Source organism: Macaca fascicularis, chromosome 7 (assembly GCF_037993035.2).
Source record: "Macaca fascicularis isolate 582-1 chromosome 7, T2T-MFA8v1.1".
Taxonomy (NCBI): domain Eukaryota; kingdom Metazoa; phylum Chordata; class Mammalia; order Primates; family Cercopithecidae; genus Macaca; species Macaca fascicularis.
Window position 1 is genome coordinate 24,899,440 of NC_088381.1, and position 20,006 is coordinate 24,919,445.

Here is a 20,006-nt window from a genome sequence, read left to right on the forward strand (position 1 = left end):
ACATGACAGCGCTTTGCAAATCGGAAAGTTTTTTTTCCAAACATACAAAAACCTAGACCTGGGGTTTAGGACTTCTAGAACTTCAGAGCACAAGGTCCTGTGTCATTACTCTCAAAGGGGGACATGCATCACTTAAGTCAAGTTGAGGTGGAGCAGTCACATTAGTCACTGCAGTTTGCAAGGCTTGGGTGCCAGATTCTTGTCAGGTACCTCTCTGCATCCCTACAGAAACCAGACGAATGGAGAGTGACTTGTGATAGGCTGTCCTAGGCGTTGAAGCTCAGAGAATCAGAGAGCTGGGAGCACAGGGGGTATGGAAGTGGGAACAGAGGAGGGAGATTGGGGGCAGGCAGATGTAGGTCACCCAGGACAGCTTTCAGGCAGAGCAGTATCATCTTCCTTTTACAGATGTGGCAACTGAGGCACAAAAAGACTCACTTGCTCCCCAGACCCACCACGACCCACAGCCTCTTCCTGCTGCCGCACCAGATAGCCTCCTTTTTTCCTGAAAACAATTGAGTTCATGGTGTTCCTGAGAACTTAGCAATTGTAGAATGTGGTTTTGCCTGGTGGCTGGAAAAGATCAGGAACATATATAAGAAGTAAACCCTTTTCAACTTGTACAAGTCTAGAAGGATAAAGGGAGGTACAATCTAATATGGCAGGAAGAGGCGCTGGGTCCGTGGTGGTTCAGGGCGAGTGATTTCTGTGGGGATCCAGAAAGGTTCCTGGCAAGAATAAGGAAACCAAGCGAGGCTCCCCAGCTGCAGAGGCGGATGTGCCCTCCACCTCGGCCTGTCCTGTGCACCACCAGCTCACACTCGCTTCACCTTCTTTTGTTTGTTTTTATTAAAAACAACAACAACAAAGTCCTACACACGCTCTTTACATTTTAGTTTTCCATAATCACTATAACTCCATCTCCTCAGTTCATATTTAGGGGACTAGGTAAAGGTGGAAAAACTAAGACCAGGAGAGAAGTGACTTTCCCTAGGCCACTGGGCAGTAGAGCAGGGGCAGGACCTCTTAACTCATGCATCATTTCCTTCCACTTTCTGAGCCACCACATTGTGAGAGGCCACCCTGTGTGGACTCCCGCAGGATTTCATTCTTTCCACAAAGGACTGAGACAGACACAGCCCCTGCACTTATGCCTGAATGTGCAATGGGATAGGTGGGCACTGGCCTAGTGACTGTAGATGAGCAATGCAAAACAGAGTTCAGAGACTTTCTGAACTGTTCCACCACCCCAGTCTCTGGGCTTCCCAGACATATCCTGTGCACTCCTGCTGGATTACTCCTCCGAATGTTCCCAAAGCTGCCCACTGTATTCCAAATTACTCTAGACAGGCATTCTGGCCCCTCTACGACCACACCTCCTAACCTACTTCCTTTACACACGGTGCCTGCCAGCTGGCCTGTGGCCCACTACACTGCCCTTACTCGGGATAGCCTCTCTCTGAAAAAGCCCAGCCTGGCTGTCTCATCTCCAAGAAGCTTTCCCCAACACCTCTGATGGCAAGGATCTTTCAGCACCTCCATTACATACCCCCCATACTGAATGTTAGTACTTCGTTTTGTGGAAAAATACATGCAATGCGATTCAAGAAATTTACAACTCCCTTCAGGTAATGAAAAGCCCAATAGTAGACAAAATGAAACTGGAAGACCTTGAACTAGCCATCTCTCAGCACACTTTTTTTTTTTGAGACAGGGTCTTCCTCCATCCCCCAGGCTGGAGTGCAGTGGTGTGATCATAGTTCACTGCAGGCTCAAACTCGTGGGCTTAAGCGATCCTCCTACCTCACCCTTCCAAATAACTGGGACCACAGGCCTGCACCACCACATTCAGCTATTTTTTAATTTTTTTGTAGAGATGGGGGTCTCAGTATGTCGCCTAGGTTGGTCTCAAGCTCCTGGCTTCAAGTGATCCTCCTGCCTCAGCCTCCCAAAGTGCTGGGATTCCAGGCATGAGCCACTTGCACCTGGCCACTCTCAGCACATTTTTCTAAAGCCCACTCTTATCCATAGACCACTCACAATACATCTTTTCTGAGCAACTGTCAAATTCTGGGTATTGAACAACAAAATACAACATACAAAACAGGGTCCCCAGCCTCTGTGAACTTACATTTTGAGAAATCCCTGGAAAGGCTACAGTTTACATCAGCTGAAAAGCATTTACTAAGCTCCATTTTTTTTTTTTTTTCAGAGTGCTGCCCTCCCCTAGGAGCTCAACCGGTGATATATGTCATTGCGTGTGATATGTCTCATAAATATATTTCACAGCACCACTGCGAGACATCCTTATCTTCCCAACTCTGCGTGTTTACTCTGGTTCTTCTCAGCCAGAAACGTCTTCTTCATATCCACTTTTCAGCACCCTAATCGGGTTTCCTTCTTTCCGCTCCAACCTTATGATCTCTGAATCCTTTGATCTTCTTTCCAGACTGGTTATTTGGCCCCATACAGTTTAGCTCTTCCTCCTACATGATTCAGAAGCAGTGAGGTTTGGTGGCTTTGCAGTCTGTGGCAGAGAAAGCTGGGATATTTGCTCTCTTTCCATTAGGTTAGGTTGTTTCTGGGAAACAGCTATCTGGCCGCTTCATTTCTCAACTCCTTTGTATCTTATTGGGGCCATGTAACTATGGACCACAAAATAAAAGTGATTTATCTCATTTTGGGGTAAGAGTTGTCACAGTATCTAATGTGCCATCATCATTCAGTCTTCTGATGACTTAAATGCCACCTGTTGGAAATAGCAGAGCTTCAAGATGGAAAGGACTGGGTTCCTGAGTCACCGCTTGCAGAATCACCTCCCAGAAGAGCCCAGCCAGCCAGGAACACCTGCAGAGGACTTTGGGCCACAAATACACTTTTATCAGTTCAAGCCACTGGAGGTTTTCTTGACCAAAACAAAGTTAGATAAATTTAGGATTGAGTCCCATCTCTGCCACTTGACAGCCCTGTCGTGTTGGGAAGATTACTCACCCTTCCCGGGCCTCATATTCTCCATCGATAAGAAGAGCTCAGTGATACCCAACCTTGCGGGATGGTTGCAAAAAGTAAATAAGCTATTTCTGAACTACTCGAAACATTGTAGAAATCCAATAATTTGTATATCTTTATGTGTGTGTGAGGGCGTGCGTGTGCCCAGATAGTGAGTGGCTTCATATGTGGTACTCTTGCTGATAAATTGTGAATAAGTGGCTCAATGTTGTAAACCTGTATTCTCCCTAAAGCCTAGCACAGTGCAAAGCAAATAGAAGATCTCAATTAATATTTACTAAGACGCAGAAAAACTTGTTGGCTTAAAATATAAGGAAAACTTGCTGTACTGCCTCCTTATAACATCCCCCTGTGCAATGGGAGGGCTTCATGGCCCTCTGCCGCTAGAGCAATGCTTCCCTTGGCTTCCCACTGACCCTCTCTTCTAAAGTGGATTTTTGTGTATACTTGCTGCTCCGTATGTGAGTAAATGGGCCTATCTATTTGGATAAAAGTGCTCTTGTGGTTTGTGACAAATGGAGCAGAGGCCAGACGGGGAAGGGAGGGGGCAGATTATTGAGTTCTTTGGAAATAGATGGTGAGGAAACCATGCTAAAAGGGACCTTGCTTTGTATTTTTGTAAGTGGGCTGTAGACACAAGCTTGTGTGATGAAATCTGAGTTGAAAGATATCGTTAAGCATTCCTGCCCAGTATAAAATATCAACTTGATGAGGATCAACCATCTCATCAGATCGGTATGTTGAGATTTTGGTAATCATGTCAATATGTTTTCAAAAAAGAGGACACATACTTGAAGAATAAGAGCAATGAAGGAATAATGGATTATCTGAGGTCATCTTAAGCCAGCACAGTTTAGTTCATCTTTTAAAAACAAATCAGACTTGTCCTCCACTATTGAAGGAGTTGAAGGTCCTTTTAAGCCTGTTCATTTTGATATGTTCTTTGCATGTTAATCTCCTGACAAAAGCTCTCTAAAAAAAGCAGAGTAACACCAATAAGTATTCCGATTATACTAGGTAGAGAATAAATGCCCAACCAAGAGAAAGCAAAATGTTTTTGCTTGAAAGACCATTCAAAAAGTTTTTTTAAAGGTGGCTCACGCCTGTAATCCCAGCACTTTGGGAGGCCGAGGTGGGCGGATCATGAGGTCATGAGATTGAGATCATCCTGGCTAAAACAGTGAAATCCCGTCTCTACTAAAAAAAATACAAAAAATTAGCCGGGCGTGGTGGCGTGCACCTGCAGTCCCAGCTACTTGGGAGGCTGAGGCAGGAGAATGGTGTGAACCTGGGAGGCGGAGCTTGCAGTGAGCTGAGATCATGTCACTGCACTCCAGCCTGGGCGACACAGCAAGACTCCGTCTAAAAAAAAAAAATTTATGAACTCCATTTTAAAAGAGGATAGACTGGGCATGGTGGCTCACACTTATGATCCCAACACTTTGGGAGGTCAATGTGGGAGGATCACTCAAGGCCAGGAGTTCAAGACCAGCCTGGCCAAAAGAGTGAGACTTCATCTCTACAAAAAATAAGAAAAAAAAGTTAGCTGGGAGTAATGGTGCACACCTGTAGTCATAGCTACTCAGGAGGCTGAGGCAGGAGGATTGGTTGAGACCAGAAGTTCAAGGCTGTAGTGAGCTATGATCACACCACTGTACTCCAGCATGGGTGACACTGTGTGACCTCATGTCAAAAATAAAAAAAGTAAAAGAGGATGTGCAGTATACACACATACATGCATGCACATATACACTATCAGGAAGTGCAGCATCCACAACTGTAGTGGAGCACTCTAAATATTATTTCTCTTTCATAGAGTTTCATTCAGGAGGAGCTGAAATTTCAGAAACAACATATGCACAATTAGCACACATGGCAGAGTCTTCTTGAAATTCAGGGCCTTTGAACCCATTTTACGTATAATGAGAACCAGCGGTACGGAGAAGATGCAGGCTGGGGGGAATGAAATTGGACTGAATGGAAAGAGAAGTGCAAATCAGTCACAGAGCAGGGACAACAGCCAAGAGCCATTCCGCTAGGATCTCACTCCTGGAAGTGTGGTCCACAGGCTACACCCAGGACCTGGACTAAGGCAAGGTAAGTGGGACACTCTTCCAGAACAAGCTCAGCACCTATAACAAATAATATTTGATGCAATATTTTAAAAATTCAAACTGCAAACTGTAACTGTGGTCTGGTGGCCTGTTTTTGTAAACAGAATTCTGTTGGAGCAATATGAGCATCCCATGGGTGTTTGTTAGAAATGCAGAATCTTGGGCCGTATACCAGCCCTTCAGACTCAAAATTTGCATTTTAACAACACTTGCAATTGGTGTGTGTGCACATTAAAGTCTGGGAAACACTGCTCCAGGAGACTTTAAGGCAGGCTAGGCTGACGTGTGGCTGCTCTAGGTAGGACAGTAATTTGTTGCCCTTCAAGGTGGATACTCTTTAAACATTGATTATTCAGCATTTATTTACTAAGGACAGGAAAAACTAAAATAGATCTCTTTCTTCACATTTTACACAGAGAATTTACTGCATGCATTGAATGAAACATAACATTTAAACTTACTTGAAACAACTTTTTTATTTCACATCTTTTTACTGTGTATAATTGCACAGCGTTAGTCCCTTACACATGAAATATACCAACATATAATTGAGCTTTCTTATTCAAAATATATTTTAAAGTTCCTTTTTCTGACCCTCATATTGGCAACAACATCCCACTTTTCTGTAGCTGATTTGTCTTCAATTTTTCTTTTGCGGTTTTCTGAATCAGAAAACTTCTAGGGAGGCATAGGAAAGGTTTAAATTTGAGGTAACAGAATGCATTACCCCTGCCATGCTTTAACTTCAGCATTTCAAGATCAGTTCTCTTGAGCCTGGAGGTTGGTCAGCATGCTGGTTGGTAGCCCAGCCTGTATCCTACCACTGCACACTTTTAGCAGAAACTGATAGCTTCTTGAAAAGAAAAAGTTTCTATTTTCACTCCAACGAACTATTTTTTCAAAAGAATTAATCTCTGTTTTCCAGTTTTGTAAAGAGTGGTATGAGGCAGCTTGAGTTAACTGGGCCCTGTTTCTGATTTGTATATTTTAGGGAGTTTCTCCAGTATTTTGCTGTGGACAGACTTCACATTGGACACGCTGACTCCCTGGGAACTACCCAGTGTGGAGGCAAGAATTGCAATGTTGCCCAAGGCTAGCGTGAGAGGAGTCAGGTAGCTGGTTAATGTAGGAAACCACGTGGCAGCATCCACACCTCACTGCTGCTTGATTCTTGACTACTGACGACACGCCGCAAACTCCAGTAAAAACACAGCTCACAGAGTGAGGAAATGGCATGGTTAGTGTTGTTAGGTGCTAACGCAATGTCATGCTGACTAGCGATAACGATAGTGGAAGGACGCATATCAGAATTAAATGGTGGATTTCCCCAAGAAAACACCCTCATCTGTGTTGTCGAAAGATTTAGAGCAGTGGTTCTCAACCATGGCTGCAAATTGCAGTCAACTGGAGAGCTTTTAAAATGCATAATGGCTGAACCTCAAATCCAGATTCTGAATTAACTGCTCTGGGGTGCAGTCAGGACACTGGGATTTTTTTTTTTTTTTAAAGCATCCTAAGTGGTTCTAACATGCAACCAAGTTTTAGAACTATTGCTATGGATTCTTTATAGTGAAAAAGTGGAGAATATTTATTTATTTATTTATTATGTATTTATTTGTATGAGGGTAATTAATGTAGCTGGTACAACAAGAAGTCCCCAGATATCAATGGTTTACTACAAGACAGTTTATTTCTTGTGAGTGTGGATGATTGCACAAGTGTTTTCTCAGCTAGACCTGAAAATGATATACATCACTTCTTCTGACATCCCGCTGGTTAGAATCACGTCACCCAGCTCCAACCTAACGGCAGAAGAAGTTAGGATATGCCATCTTTCTGTGGGCCCAGGAGAAAAAATACAGGGTTGGTGAGCTTGTAGTCCATTCTTGCCACATATAAATATCATAAAAATTTTTATAACTTCCTAATTTAAGAACCAAAGACTTAAAGTACCAATATTTAAAAATAACTCTATATGGCCTGGTGCAGTGGCTCAAGCCTGTAATCACAGCACTTTGGGAGGCCCAGATGGGCAGATCACCTGAGGTCGGGAGTTTGAGACCAGCCTGACCAACATGGAGAAACCCCATCTCTACGAAAAATACAAAATTAGCTGGGCATGGTGGTGGGCGCCTGTAATCCCAGCTACTTGGGAGGCTGAGGCAGGAGAATTACTTGAACCCCAGAGGCGGAGGTTGCAGTGAGCCGAGATTATGCCATTTCAATCTAGCCTAGGCAACAAGAGCGAAATTTCATCTAAAAAAATTAACTTTATATATTATTTTTCTTTTCTATTCATAGAATCAATCATACATATACATTTTATGTGTATATTGTTTTTACACACACACACAAACACACACACACAAACACACACACACACACATTGGAAAGAAAAGGGTCCTTTACAGTATGAAATATGTCTGTCCAGACTGGAATGCAGCAGTGTGATCATGACTCACTGCAGCCTTGACCTCCCAGGCTCAAGTAATCCTCCTGCCTTGGCCTCCCCAGTAGCTGGAACTACAGGCATGTGCCACCATACCTGGCTAATTTTTGTATTTTTTGTAGAGATAGGGTCTCCTTATGTTGCCCAGGCTGGGCTCAAGGAATCCACCTGCCTCAGCCTCTCAAACTGCTAAAATTCTAGGCATGAGCCCCCACACTCAGTCTTTGTTATAATTTTTAATAAGAATTATCTTGGAGGCAGTGAGTGTCTCCAGGCTGCCTAGCTTTGCTTTAACCCACGAAGCTCTGCTTATATTTTATGTATTGGATTTCAGAGTAAGTTTCATTTAAGTATAGAAATTTAACTTTAAAAATGAACTCACCATTGAAAACCACCATTTTATGTGAAAATTACCACAGCTTTATATGGGGAAGATAGGTTAGAAGGGTGTTTTAATTTCAGTGATTCATGAGGATCTAGACACGGGGCTTTACAGATGTCAGAAGGAACGTACTACATGAACATAGCTTGCCTCCTGATTTCTGGGACCACGGCACTGAAGATCATACACCCTGCTACTTCATTTCAGAGCCTCAAAGGCTCACATCCCCACTAAGACTAGAGCTGTGAGAGAGTTGCTCTGCTACCCCTTAGTTGAAAGTACCTCTGCGCTAGGAACCTGGCTTCGTTCATCTTTGTCTCTACTGCTTCATGCAGATGGCTCAAGGCAAGTGCTCAGAAAATATTTTTTCAGGAAAACAAAGGAACGGAGGGAGATGAAGAGGAAGAGACAGAGAGGAGAAACAGGAAAAATCTCTGCAGAAGAGCAACCTATTTTCCTTCTCCTAATCTCAGTCATTGATCCTTTCAACACATATTAAGTGCCTACTATGTGCCAGGCACTGAGCTGGGTGATAAAGCTACAAGGACAAAGCAGGCCCAGTCCTTGCCATCAGAGGCCTCTTTTAGCAGCGGCGGGTTACAGGGGCCATGATGGGATTTCCGGAGGGGTGAGGGAGGGGAGTAATCAGAGGAGCAAGAGGACTGAGAACAATATGGCCCACCCTCTCCTCGGCCTTCTCTTGGTTTCTAGAAGAGCAGAGAGAAGCCTAGATCTTGAATCACAAATGTAATTTGTAGCTTACAGATTCCTATTTTGCTTTCTTGTGTTACATTTGATTCATTCTTCTGGCATGCACAGTGAACTGGGCATGCAGTGTCATCAGAAGATCTGGAGCTTTTAGTCTCAGTCACAACTCTTTAGTGTGAGAGACCTTTGGCAAGAGACCCCAACTTGTGCATGATGAGGATGATAAAAATCTAGGATTGAGGTGAGGATTGAGGATCAGAGGTCACAGTTCACAAGTGCTTGTTAAAACTGTGAAGTTCTACAGAAGTGTTAAATTTTTATATATAGTGGGTAACAATGGTCCTGCAAAGGTATAGGGAAGGTGTTACTATTATCCACAATAACAAGGCTGAGAGACATCAAGGAGTTGCCCTGGGTGGAATAACTAGAAAGGGATGGAACTAAGACTTCACCACAGCTTTCTGACCCCAGATGTCCTGCAGTATCAGGACTTTCAGGCAGGTGCTCCTCAGGAGCAAAATGAGCTCTCAGGGAACTTTCTTTGCAGCCCACAGAAAGGTCAAAGCTCTGTAAACCAGGGATCACTGACGCTAGGAAAAAAAATATCAAGTCTGAAAGCATCAGCTTTTAAGGACGGTGCACCTGGCTTCCATGTCCTCTCCCGGCAGGGGTGAGGCCTGTGGGGGTGAACATGTAGGCATGAGATCAGGAGCCATTTTCTCCTGGGGAGCTGGTTCCACAGCACGCCGACTCCTCCGCTGGAGGCACCACACCTCCTGTGAATGACCCACCAGAGAGCCCACGGAAGCCAAGCCACAAAGGCGCAGGAAGCAGCAGGCCTCAGGGAGGAGCTTGCCACCCGGCCTGATCACGGGCCTGCCCAAAGAGCGATCATCTCCATACAGCTGAAGACAGAAAGGCTGAGCAGCACATCGTGCTGATTTCATGTAGTTACAAAAATACACAGACACAAACCCAATCTCGTCTGTTGAGCCTTGGAAATTCTGATATATTCAGGTCTCATTAATCTTTTCTGACAGGTCTGGACTTCTCCATAGCAGAGCTGGTGGGGCCACACAGAGCAGAGTTCACCATGTAGACACAACTACAAAGGCCTGTGACCTCTTTCTGTCACTGTCTAGCGGGACTGATGGGATGTGTGATTATCATCAGGATGTTTTCAAACGTCTCCATTTCCAGGAGAAGAAAAAATTTGATCATGTAGGTTTGCTTTAATTCTCCCCAAGAGAGTATTTCAGGGTAAAAAGGAAACAGATTTCTCCTTATTTCTGCAACTCCCAGCACAGCTGCAAAGAATACATCAGGTGGGATACGGAAGTCAGGAAACGCTCAATGGAGCAGCTGCTTTTTGCTTAAAATCTCCACCTCTGTGTTACTTAGATTTGAACCCAAGCTATGGATTCCAGAAGTACTTGGAAGGCTTGATGCCTTCTAGCTGACACCATAACCAACCCACAAAGGGCACAGGGGAGCAAAGAGAGGATCATTTTGCCTTCATTTATGAAATGGGAATGGTCACAAAGATCAAAAATCACAATGAATAGACAGCACAGGGTGGAGCTGGCCAGAAATCGCACCCACTTACCTGCTATAATTTGGTTCAGTTAAAAAGGATGCACCTTCTACCATCCAACAATAAAAAATGAAACTGACATCCATTTGTCGAGGTTATAATTCAGATTTTTTTTTCTTTTTTCTTTTTGAGATGGAGTCTCACTCTTCCATGCAGGCTGGAGTGCAGTGGTGTGATCTCAGCTCACTGCAACCTCCGCCTCCTGGGTTCAAGCAATTCTCCTGCCTCCGTCTCCCGAGTAGCTGGGACTACAGGTGCGCACCATCATGCCTGATTAATTTTTGTATTTTCAGTAGAGATGGGGTTTCACCACGTTGGCCAGGCTGGTCTCAAACTCCTGACCTCAGGTGATCTGCCCACCTTGGCTTCCCAAAGTGTTGGGATTACGGGCGTGAGCCACAGTGCCCAGCCATAATTCAGGTTTGAATCAAGGATTCAAAGCAGCCTATGTCCTAAAACGAGGTTTATGACTTTGTTTGAAAAAAAGAAAACATTTTAGATTTATTAGCAGTTAGTTGAAACAACAGATTTTGTGAATTTTGTCAGGTCTTGCCAAATGCATGTCGGGTGTCAAATGTACAAGACCCTCATGTTTATGCAGATATTTATGAGAATGCCTTTAACTGAGATCCAATCCTGTAAATAAACCCAGTCATGAATACACATGGAAATTTGCAAAATCAAATATACGGCCTTCTTCTATCTCTCTAACCCTAAAACTTAGAATAATATAGACAATCCTTTCCTAACTCATACGTAATGTCAGGCTCATATTGGGTTTCAAAAAAAGCATAATGAAGTAAATTGGTTTTTTTCTTCTTTTTTACAAAGTGTTATTTTAAACTGGCAAGGGGTAAATATCTGTCTTCAGCTATAAATGTGAAACTAATATTTCTGCCAGTAATGATCTTCTAACTTTAAAAACAATGTCCTTACATCATTTAATAATTACATTTATAATAATTACATTTCTAATACAGTTCTCTAAGAACTATAGTTAAAACCAGGATAAAGTATATTCTGTGGACCAAGTTGACGGTAATTTTAAAATCCCTAACAGTTTATGGGTATGTAACTTTTAAGGATACTAATACAGCATCAACCCAATTGTCCTTTATTTTGGCTCATCTAATTTACAGACATGATTTCTGAAGTTTAACAGTATTTGTAATGGCAATGTCCAAAGTGATTTTGGCTGAGTAAACTGCTATTTGTTGAACAAAAATGTAGTTGTTTGTGCAAGTTTAAACATTTCACAAGGCCAGCTGAGTTCATTTCAACCCTACTTACAAAATAATTATTGGCAAATGAAATGGGCTGAGGGGGTAGAGACAAGATATTTTCAAGCTTCTGAGAGATTTACAAAGCCAAGTTCTTCAACTATTGAAAGTGAAATTGAAAGGTCACAGACAATTGAAAGGTACAGGTTGAAATCTCAGGATTAAAAAGGGTTCCAACAAGAGGAATATTTACAATGGAACAATGAGGAAAATGTTTTGTTACAGTCAGAAACATGGAAAATATGCTGTTCAAAATTGTTGGCTCTGGAATAAATAAAATCCAGACTTGGACTATTAAAAATATCAAAGTGATCCACTGTGTGCCAACTCCATTTTCTCCTGTTGTTTGTTATAAAGAAAATCCATTATTGAATATAATGCAGTTCTGGTTAAATTATCAAAGACATTTTCCATATGCAAACTGTTGTTTACCATATGCTATATATTCTTCACTAACAATTTTAATACACCTCTATCACATGGTTCCATAGGTGCAGAGTTAGACGGAAATTTTGAATTATATTTTAACCTCTTACCCAAGGTACAACCCCCCTTTGTAATAGCCATTCAGCTCATTCTGTTGAGCACCTATTATGAACAAAATTAGAAATACAAAAATACCTTCAAGATGTTCATGGCCTGTTAGGTGGAAGAAAGCATCTTTGTCCAATGGTTGCCATTAAGCCTAGACTGAAACTCTTCTATCTTGTGACAGGGAGCTCACCACAGTGCAAGGAAACCCATTCTTTCAGTGAGTAGCTCTATAATTGGGACCGTGTGTATTAAACTGGGACTGACATCAGCTGACCCTGGTTTTGCCTTCCAGAATAGTATGAGCGAAATCTACTCCATTTTTTTCAGCTGAGCTCTTCAAAGATTTTGAGAGCACGTTCCTGTGTCCTACCTAGTTTCTCCACCCTCCACTTTCATGCAGCAATCTTATTTCCCCTTATTTTCACTACCATGAAATGCTTTCCTGCCCTTAGGGATTTAAAAAATTATTTCATATCAACGGAATGAGCCTAACAGCTAAATACTCAATATTGCACTTAAAATAAAACAGACTTTTAAAATTATGACATTAAGAAACCAAAAGTTATAGCAATTAGATACAGTCTGGGATTATCCCTTTGTAATTAGATGAGCATTGACTAACAAAAGATGTTTAGGGGGAAAAAAATGGAACAGAACACCTAAGTCTTGCCAAAACTGTGTGTATTTGAGAGGGGGGCATGATAAATCTATTATAATGAAATTCACGTGCTCTAAGACAATGACTGAACTTGATATTTAAAACTATTTAAATCTGAAAGTTTAAAAGTCACAAGATTAGTTAGGTCGTGTTTCAGAAATGACTCTACAATCTAAATTTCTCACAAGCAAGTCAGGTTAATGACACCAGACTCTGCTATCTTCAATGGATAAAACAAGGGATCAACTTATATGTTAAATTTTCTTCTAGTGGTTATACATTTGGTACTTTTATAAGCCATAACTAACAGACCCAGGATAATTTAAATCCAGGAGACTTTATTTAGCATCCAGAATGGCCCCTCCAACCCCAAATCCATGCAAGAACACAAAGCCAAGGGGTAAACTAAAAAAAAGAAGAGATTGTTTTATTGTGACATTTATGACATTGACCCCTTGTTGACAGGAATGACCGAGGGTAATCTTGGCATATTGCACATGCTGTGATGAAGGATGCACTGGTGATCCTCTGGCCACTGAGGCTGTTTCCTGGTCCTCCCAGACCTCTATGCACGCGTGGGCCAGTCACAGAAATTTCATTACCATTTGGTGTATACATTTAACAAGTCTTTGGTCTTAATAAGCACCATTACAAACCCTCACATTAAGGGCATTATTATTCTAGTTTATAAATGTTTCAATGATAAAAAATAGCACGATTACAGTATACACACACTTAATTTACATGTAATGTATTATACTCATAACTGAGATAAGCTACTGAACTAACTTTGGTTGATTGAAATTAATGAAGTATTGGAACTGAATACTTGTAATTTGGTTTCTAAGTTGTGTAAATATTACAGTGCATTTATAAATCTAGTTTGAAAATTTACTAGCACCAAATAGGTATCATAAATGGCCAACCTAGTACTGGTATTTGGAGAAGCAAAGTTTACAAATTTGCAAAAAACAGAGTAGTCCATCAATTGAAAGCACGTTCCTGTATGTTTGTGGAAGGATGGCGTGTCAGCATAAATGGCCAACCCCCAATGGAAATACATGTCCCAGTTTTCAAGAATCAACACATATGACAAGGTAGCTTAGCTACACACACGAGAAGCCTGAGAAAGTGGTTGTTTTGAACTAGGGTAGTCACCTGTACCTTGCTTTGGTAATACAAGAATAGTGCTTATTTATACAAATTTACTTGGTGAAAGATTGTACCTATGATATGATGATTCTGATTGGGGGAAAATATAGTTCTACCTATCTATATTTGTTTTTCTTTTAATTATTTGGTCTCTGGATGGTGAATTAATGAAGCAAAACCTGGATTTTCATCTTCAGATTATCACCCAGTTCACCACTGAGGTAGTCTTTGTCATATTTGTCTTCTAGTTGGTTAAGTTCTTTCTTTTTATAAAGTGGAGTACTACTGATTTGTAATGAATAGGTTCCAGCCACTGGCTTCTTCTTTGTGAAGTGGAGGTAGCTGATCCCTTCCTTTTGGTTGATTTTAAAGAAGCCATCTTCATTTCCAGATTCGATCAAGTATCTGTTGTGATTCGTCAGAGTTGTAAGAGCTGGAAGGAGTTCTAGGATTCGAACCTTGTTACTGATGTGGGAAATATTGAAAGCGAAGATGGCCGTCTTCTCAACATCCCAACTTGCAAGACTCACATTGGCTTCTGTCTCAGACTGATCCTGGAAAGACACATGGCAATGTGTTAAATGCAATGTACATATGCTACTTAGCTGTCATATTAAAGAAAAAATCACTCAAATTTCACACTAATACAATTTTCTGCCTTATGCTGCATATACAATATTGAAAGCATTTTGTTTAGACCACGAATGTACTAAATTGGCACATATTTGTAATATTTGAAAATATGAACTGATGTCAGGGAGAAAGGCAGGTTGGAATCATTTGTATCTGGAGGTCTCAAAGTGTAGTCCCTGAACAAGCTGCATCAGCATCACCTGGGAATCTGTTAGAAATGCAAATTCTCGGCATCACCCCAGAACGACTGAATCAGAAACCTGGGGATGTCTCCCAGCAATCAGTTTTAACAAGACCTAGTAGGTGATTCAGATGCACGCTCAAGTTTGAGAACCACTGTTTTAATAGATTATTTTCTTTCCAAAGACTTATCTCATTTCTTAAACGACAGCAGATGGGCTGCAGCACCAATAGGAAGAACCAGACTATTTCAATTTGATTCACTGACGCAAAACCATCTCCTCCTAAGGACACACCTATGAGCCTACTTCCTGACTGTGATGATCTGCTAATATGCAATGCTTTTCACCTGGCTTCTTGCTTGCCCCTCTGGGACCACATGTGCTGGATTCTATGGGCCCAGAGCCAGAGGTCTGGGTGAATATCTGTGCACTTCTGAGCTGACTGAAAGGCTGCAGCAGCCGTAGGCAAAGGAGACCAGGCTGCTTCAGCTCCACGTTATTTTTGTCTACGATCCAAGTTCCCTCACACTCCACATGGCTCTTTTCAGTACAGGAGCCTCTAGCTTTCAGAACTTGGCATCCCTATGTAGGGAGCACTATGTCACTTCGCTATTCTGCCCACTTGCTGTCCTGGATCTCAGACCTTATCCTTTCAGCAGACTTTGGGTGGGTATTTGACTCTTTTTTGGCGAGACACAGGAAATGAGCAAGTATGTGAAAACCTTCAAATGGGCACTCCCGAAAAGCAGCAAGAAACTCCAGAAAGCCCCATGGCCTCTTGTAAAATACAGCCTGGAGCTCAGGGAATGTCTGGAGCTTCTCCCTGGGGAGGTTTTTCACACTTTGGAGCATCCTTGGAGGAAACCACAGGAATCTGGAAGGACTTTCCACTATAGGAGACATCAGGAGAAACTACCTTCTAACCCACCTCGATATTGGAGGCATCCGTTTCATTTGTGCTTCTCCGTTTCCTGCCCCGTTTGGGGTAGCCATTGATCTTACACTCGTAACAAGCCTCTGGGGAGAGTGAATTGTCATCCATTTCACCACTGACAGGTGGCTCTGGGTTTCCTCGGCCCATGCCCATTCCAGAAACACAGTGCCTGCAGCAGAAGGAGAGCATAGATGTTTTTAATTAGAATGGGAAGACAAAGTAGGTGGTACAAGAGTTCTGGTGACGCCTGCTCCCTGCACTTGGGAGACACAGCCCTTGCCTGTCCACTGGAGGATCAGCTAGTTCTGAGAACGACATTGAGGTCCTCTGTTTGGCCTCTAATTCCCAGTTCCCTGAATGTATTGATTTCTTTCTACTGCCTTTCAAGACCCTGTCCTTGCATATTTATTTATCTCTTCATTTCCAAACCTCACATGGAAAGCATTTTTCAGTACTTATATTGGGGAGGAGACATGGAGTAGAAACAAGAGAATAGTCGATGAGGGAGACCATGTAACTTGGGAGGCTAAATAAAAATGGCTTCTTTTTATGAAACAGGCTCCATGGGAGTGAGCGAGATATGAGACATCACTGTTGGGTTTCTTGCATTCCTCCACTTCCATCATTACTCTCCCTCACTGAAGCTTTGGAGCAATTGCTCCTATTCCTTGACATGTCACTTTTGCTGATGCTACTGAGGATAAGAAGAAAGCTCCAGGTGATAATGAAGGTTAATGTAATAATAAACTATGATGATATGCAGTATATAAAATGCATGTATCAGAGCTTGCCCAACTGTGGGAAACTGTTTCAAGTCATTCAAAACCACTAGGGCCACTGGCTGTGACTCATGTGAAGATGGATAAACAAACCCATGCCCAAGAGAGAACTCGTTCAGCTGTTTTTCTTTGCCTTTCAGTTATCAAAGCCAAATTATGGAGGGAGGCTCGAATGTTTCACAAGTACCTTGTTTTGTTATTCTGCTTACTATTTCAGAGGCCACTTGGAATGTGTATTTATCAAGCTCCTCTTTCCAAATGTGTTGAAACATTTGAATGGTCCTTAAAAGAATCTTTATTTGGGGGCAGAGTCCACTCTAGTGATTCAGAGGGGCCAAAACTGTTTTAAATGGGTAGATTTCTAACAATGGGTCATAATGTAGACCAAAGATTATTTATCTGTTTTTCTGTAATAGCTGATCTGCTCTTTAGAACTCATTTTCCTACATACCCTCAGGATTCAAAATACGTTGCCAATGAACAGAATATCTGTTGTATTTCAAAGCAATTTATAGGTTCCTACTGTTTCCCCCAAACTTGCCAGAGTCCAATACACTTCCTTTCCTCTTTATCTTGCAACATGAAATATGTAGAAACAATACAATGAAAGAACTGATAAATGCTCAGCCTGTGGGTGTGTGCGCATGCCTATACATTCACACAATGATTACATTATTCGGAGGTAAACTGCAAATTTGCAGGCTTTGGTTCCTTTCTCAGAACTCCTTTCCAGTATTTTCATATCCCGGGAGCACCACTTATAAGAAGTGTGACTACAAAATCCCACTGGCCAAAAGCCAGTTTAGAGTGTCACAATTTTTGCTGGGAAAAAATGGTTCTGGCATTAAACTATAAAGAATGAGTCTACTGAGAGCCAGACACAAACATCTGGGAATTTGTGTCCGATTGCTGGCATTCTCTGTGCTTCCCACGAAACATTCTTCTACCTACCCAGATCCAAAATGAATCACTTGATGTTGGTATGTCAAGAAATCAAAGACTGCTACATTAATAATTTGGTGTAAGTGTGGATGTGTGTGGGGGTGTGTGTACATGCATGTGGGGGAGTACATAATGTATATATATATTTAACGTCTATGTGTTCCTAATTAAAAAGTTAAAATGTGCACTTCCTCTCAGGACAGCTAAAACTAGGTGGACACCCGAGTCCAGATTAATTCAGCAGGAAAAAAGATTCAAACTTTGAAAACTTAACACTAAACTTTTAAATCACTGAGTAAACTAAAAATAGGCCTTCCCTGCCCCAACTCTTACACAGACATACCTAGAATTTGGGGAAGTGTTTTTTTTGTTTGTTTGTTTGTTTTTGTTTTTGTTTTTACCAGGAAAATACAGTAAGTGTTTCAATTCTCATGCCCAATGCACCTTTGGTAATATTTAATGTACATTCAAGTCTGAAATGTAAAATATAATTTAAAACCTAAATGATCTCCAACCCAAAGGGATGTCTTTGACTTATCCTAACAGGAGCTAGATACAAAGGCATTTTAAGTCCAGATAGAATCCTCCCTGCCCCAGGAGAAGAGAGGATCAGTAGTGTCCAGGGTGAGCCCAGTTCTGGCAGAGGTGTATTTACAGAGAGACGAATCACTTCCCAACAAGATGTGAAGATCAAGAGAATGAGATAGAGAAGTCATATAGCGAGATATTTACGATGTAGTTTCATTACTCTGTTTGATGTTTCCAGAAATCCAGATGCTTCCTTTCAAATAATATAACCTAAAACTTTTGCCAAGCTAACTGGAATTAATTTTAGGATTACAAAAAGCATGGTTCTCCTCTGCTAGGACAGGTAATGTTGAGTTCAGTAGACTTAATTATATTACGAATGACAGAATCTCCAACCACGACCAGGAAGAGCAGTGCTTACCCTTGGCCTATGCGGAAGTAACCAGGTGGACAGCCACACAGGTAACCGCCCTCGGTGTTGGAACAGCCATAGCTGCAGGGGGCCTGCGAAGAGCCACATTCATTGATGTCTTGGCATCCTCCACTGAACTGTTCATACTGGAAGCCGGCGGGACACATGCACTTGTAGCTCCCCAGGGTGTTGTGACAGGAGGCTCCTCCGCAGATGTGAGCGCTGAGGCATTCGTTTTCATCTGCAGGGAAAAGAAGAAGCGGCATGTGTGGCAGCAGCCAGAGATTTCTATTGAGGACATTGGATCTGGCCACTCGCTGCCGGCCAGCTGGCCCTCAGCTAGGCTGTCAGGAAGGGAAGACAGGCAGAGGTGGCTGGGTGGGGAGAGCAACAGCAGAGGAAGATGCGGGCATGGATGTGGCTTTTTGCTATGTTGTGAGTAAACATGGAAGATGAAGTCAAATGCACCAGGCAGAGGGCATTAGAGGATGGCATTCTGAGGACCAGCAGACTCCAGTTCTCATCAGAAGTCAACACTGGTATCTTCTGCTCCATGGAAACATCCAGTCATAAACCAACATGGTGCTGGTCCATAGCTAGGATTTAGGGTTCAAGGTGGGAGGGAAGGAATCTTGCAGTTCTCTGCGCCCTGGCTTCACAAGTGCCCAGCAAGGAGACAAATATCTCAAAAGCAGAGGTCAACCATTTTCCCACAGGCTGCTTTCCCTGTCCGCCTATTTCAGGATGTGCCGATCTGGCAAGGGCTGATATCCTGCCCCAAGTGTCTGCCCCATTTGGACTTCCTTTTCAAAAATCTGCAAAAGCCCCCAGGTACTTGTTCTGGGAGATGAATAATGCCTTCTGGTATGTCTGCTCCCATCACTGAATCGGCCCCCTCCTTATTCAAACCAGCCTCCTGCCCAGAGTGTCTGAGCCCTGTCTAAAACTAAGTGTGGCTGGAAGAGAATCGGTGCAGACTTCACGAGCAGTAATTGGGGAAAACCCACAAGAGAGACAAAAGCTGTAGGACTGGCTACCCACAGGGACCTGCCAAGTCTGATGCTAAGAAGCAGGAAAAAGAAATCTTACTTAAAAAAATCAACTAGAAGGGAGAAAACCATGAGTTTCTCATTATTTCTGATTTATAATTTTTGGAAGTCTCTAATATATTTTTGTAGACCTGCCTTTGCAGGGCAGGTTGGAAACTTGCTGGTAAGACGTTTCTTAACTGCCATAGCCCATTTTCAGTCGTACGTTCATTTGAATGTAGATAGATTGGCCTTCTCTTAGTGAATACCCAATTCCTATGGAAGCGAGGAAGGGGAAGCAAATGAATGTTTATTAGATACCTGTTTTATGATAGACAGGATACAGGCATTGCCCATTCATTTCCTTAGCTTTCCTAATAATCCTGAAAAAGCGGTATATTCTCTGTTTTACAGCGGAAGAAAGTGAGGCTCAGAAAGCTCTTCCAAGATGTCATAGCCAGCAGCAGCGGGGCAGAAATTCACAGCCAGGTCTGTTGGACTGCAAAGGCCATCCGTGTGCTTTCCTTTATACCACAGTGCCTCTCAAGAGATGCTCCACATTTAAGCTGGTGCTTCCTTTCTCCTGTAATACGTTTACCTTCTTTGCTAAGGCAGATTCATTTATAAAGAAAAACACTATTTCTCAAAAAATCTATTTTTTCTTTTTTTTAAAATTAGAAAACAGGTG

General features: G+C 42.3%; 2 protein-coding genes across 2 annotated transcripts in view; one reads left to right on the forward strand and one right to left on the reverse strand.

The window, feature by feature from the left end:
• DUT (deoxyuridine triphosphatase) overlaps positions 1 to 2,678 on the forward strand; it is a 64,321-nt gene extending 61,643 nt beyond the window's left edge. Inside the window, exon 7 of the mRNA XM_065547908.2 lies at positions 2,213 to 2,678. Within this exon, the coding sequence (XP_065403980.1) occupies positions 2,213 to 2,230 (18 nt within the window). The 3' untranslated portion in view covers positions 2,231 to 2,678. The remainder of the gene's footprint in view (positions 1 to 2,212) is intronic.
• A 10,370-nt stretch (positions 2,679 to 13,048) lies between these two features.
• The window catches only part of FBN1 (fibrillin 1), a 236,321-nt gene continuing 229,363 nt past the window's right edge, over positions 13,049 to 20,006 (reverse strand). Inside the window, exons 64-66 of the mRNA XM_045395431.3 lie at positions 18,300 to 18,531; positions 15,624 to 15,798; positions 13,049 to 14,434 (exon numbers count right to left, since the gene is read on the reverse strand). Of these exons, the coding sequence (XP_045251366.2) occupies positions 14,045 to 14,434; positions 15,624 to 15,798; positions 18,300 to 18,531 (797 nt within the window). The 3' untranslated portion in view covers positions 13,049 to 14,044. The remainder of the gene's footprint in view (positions 14,435 to 15,623; positions 15,799 to 18,299; positions 18,532 to 20,006) is intronic.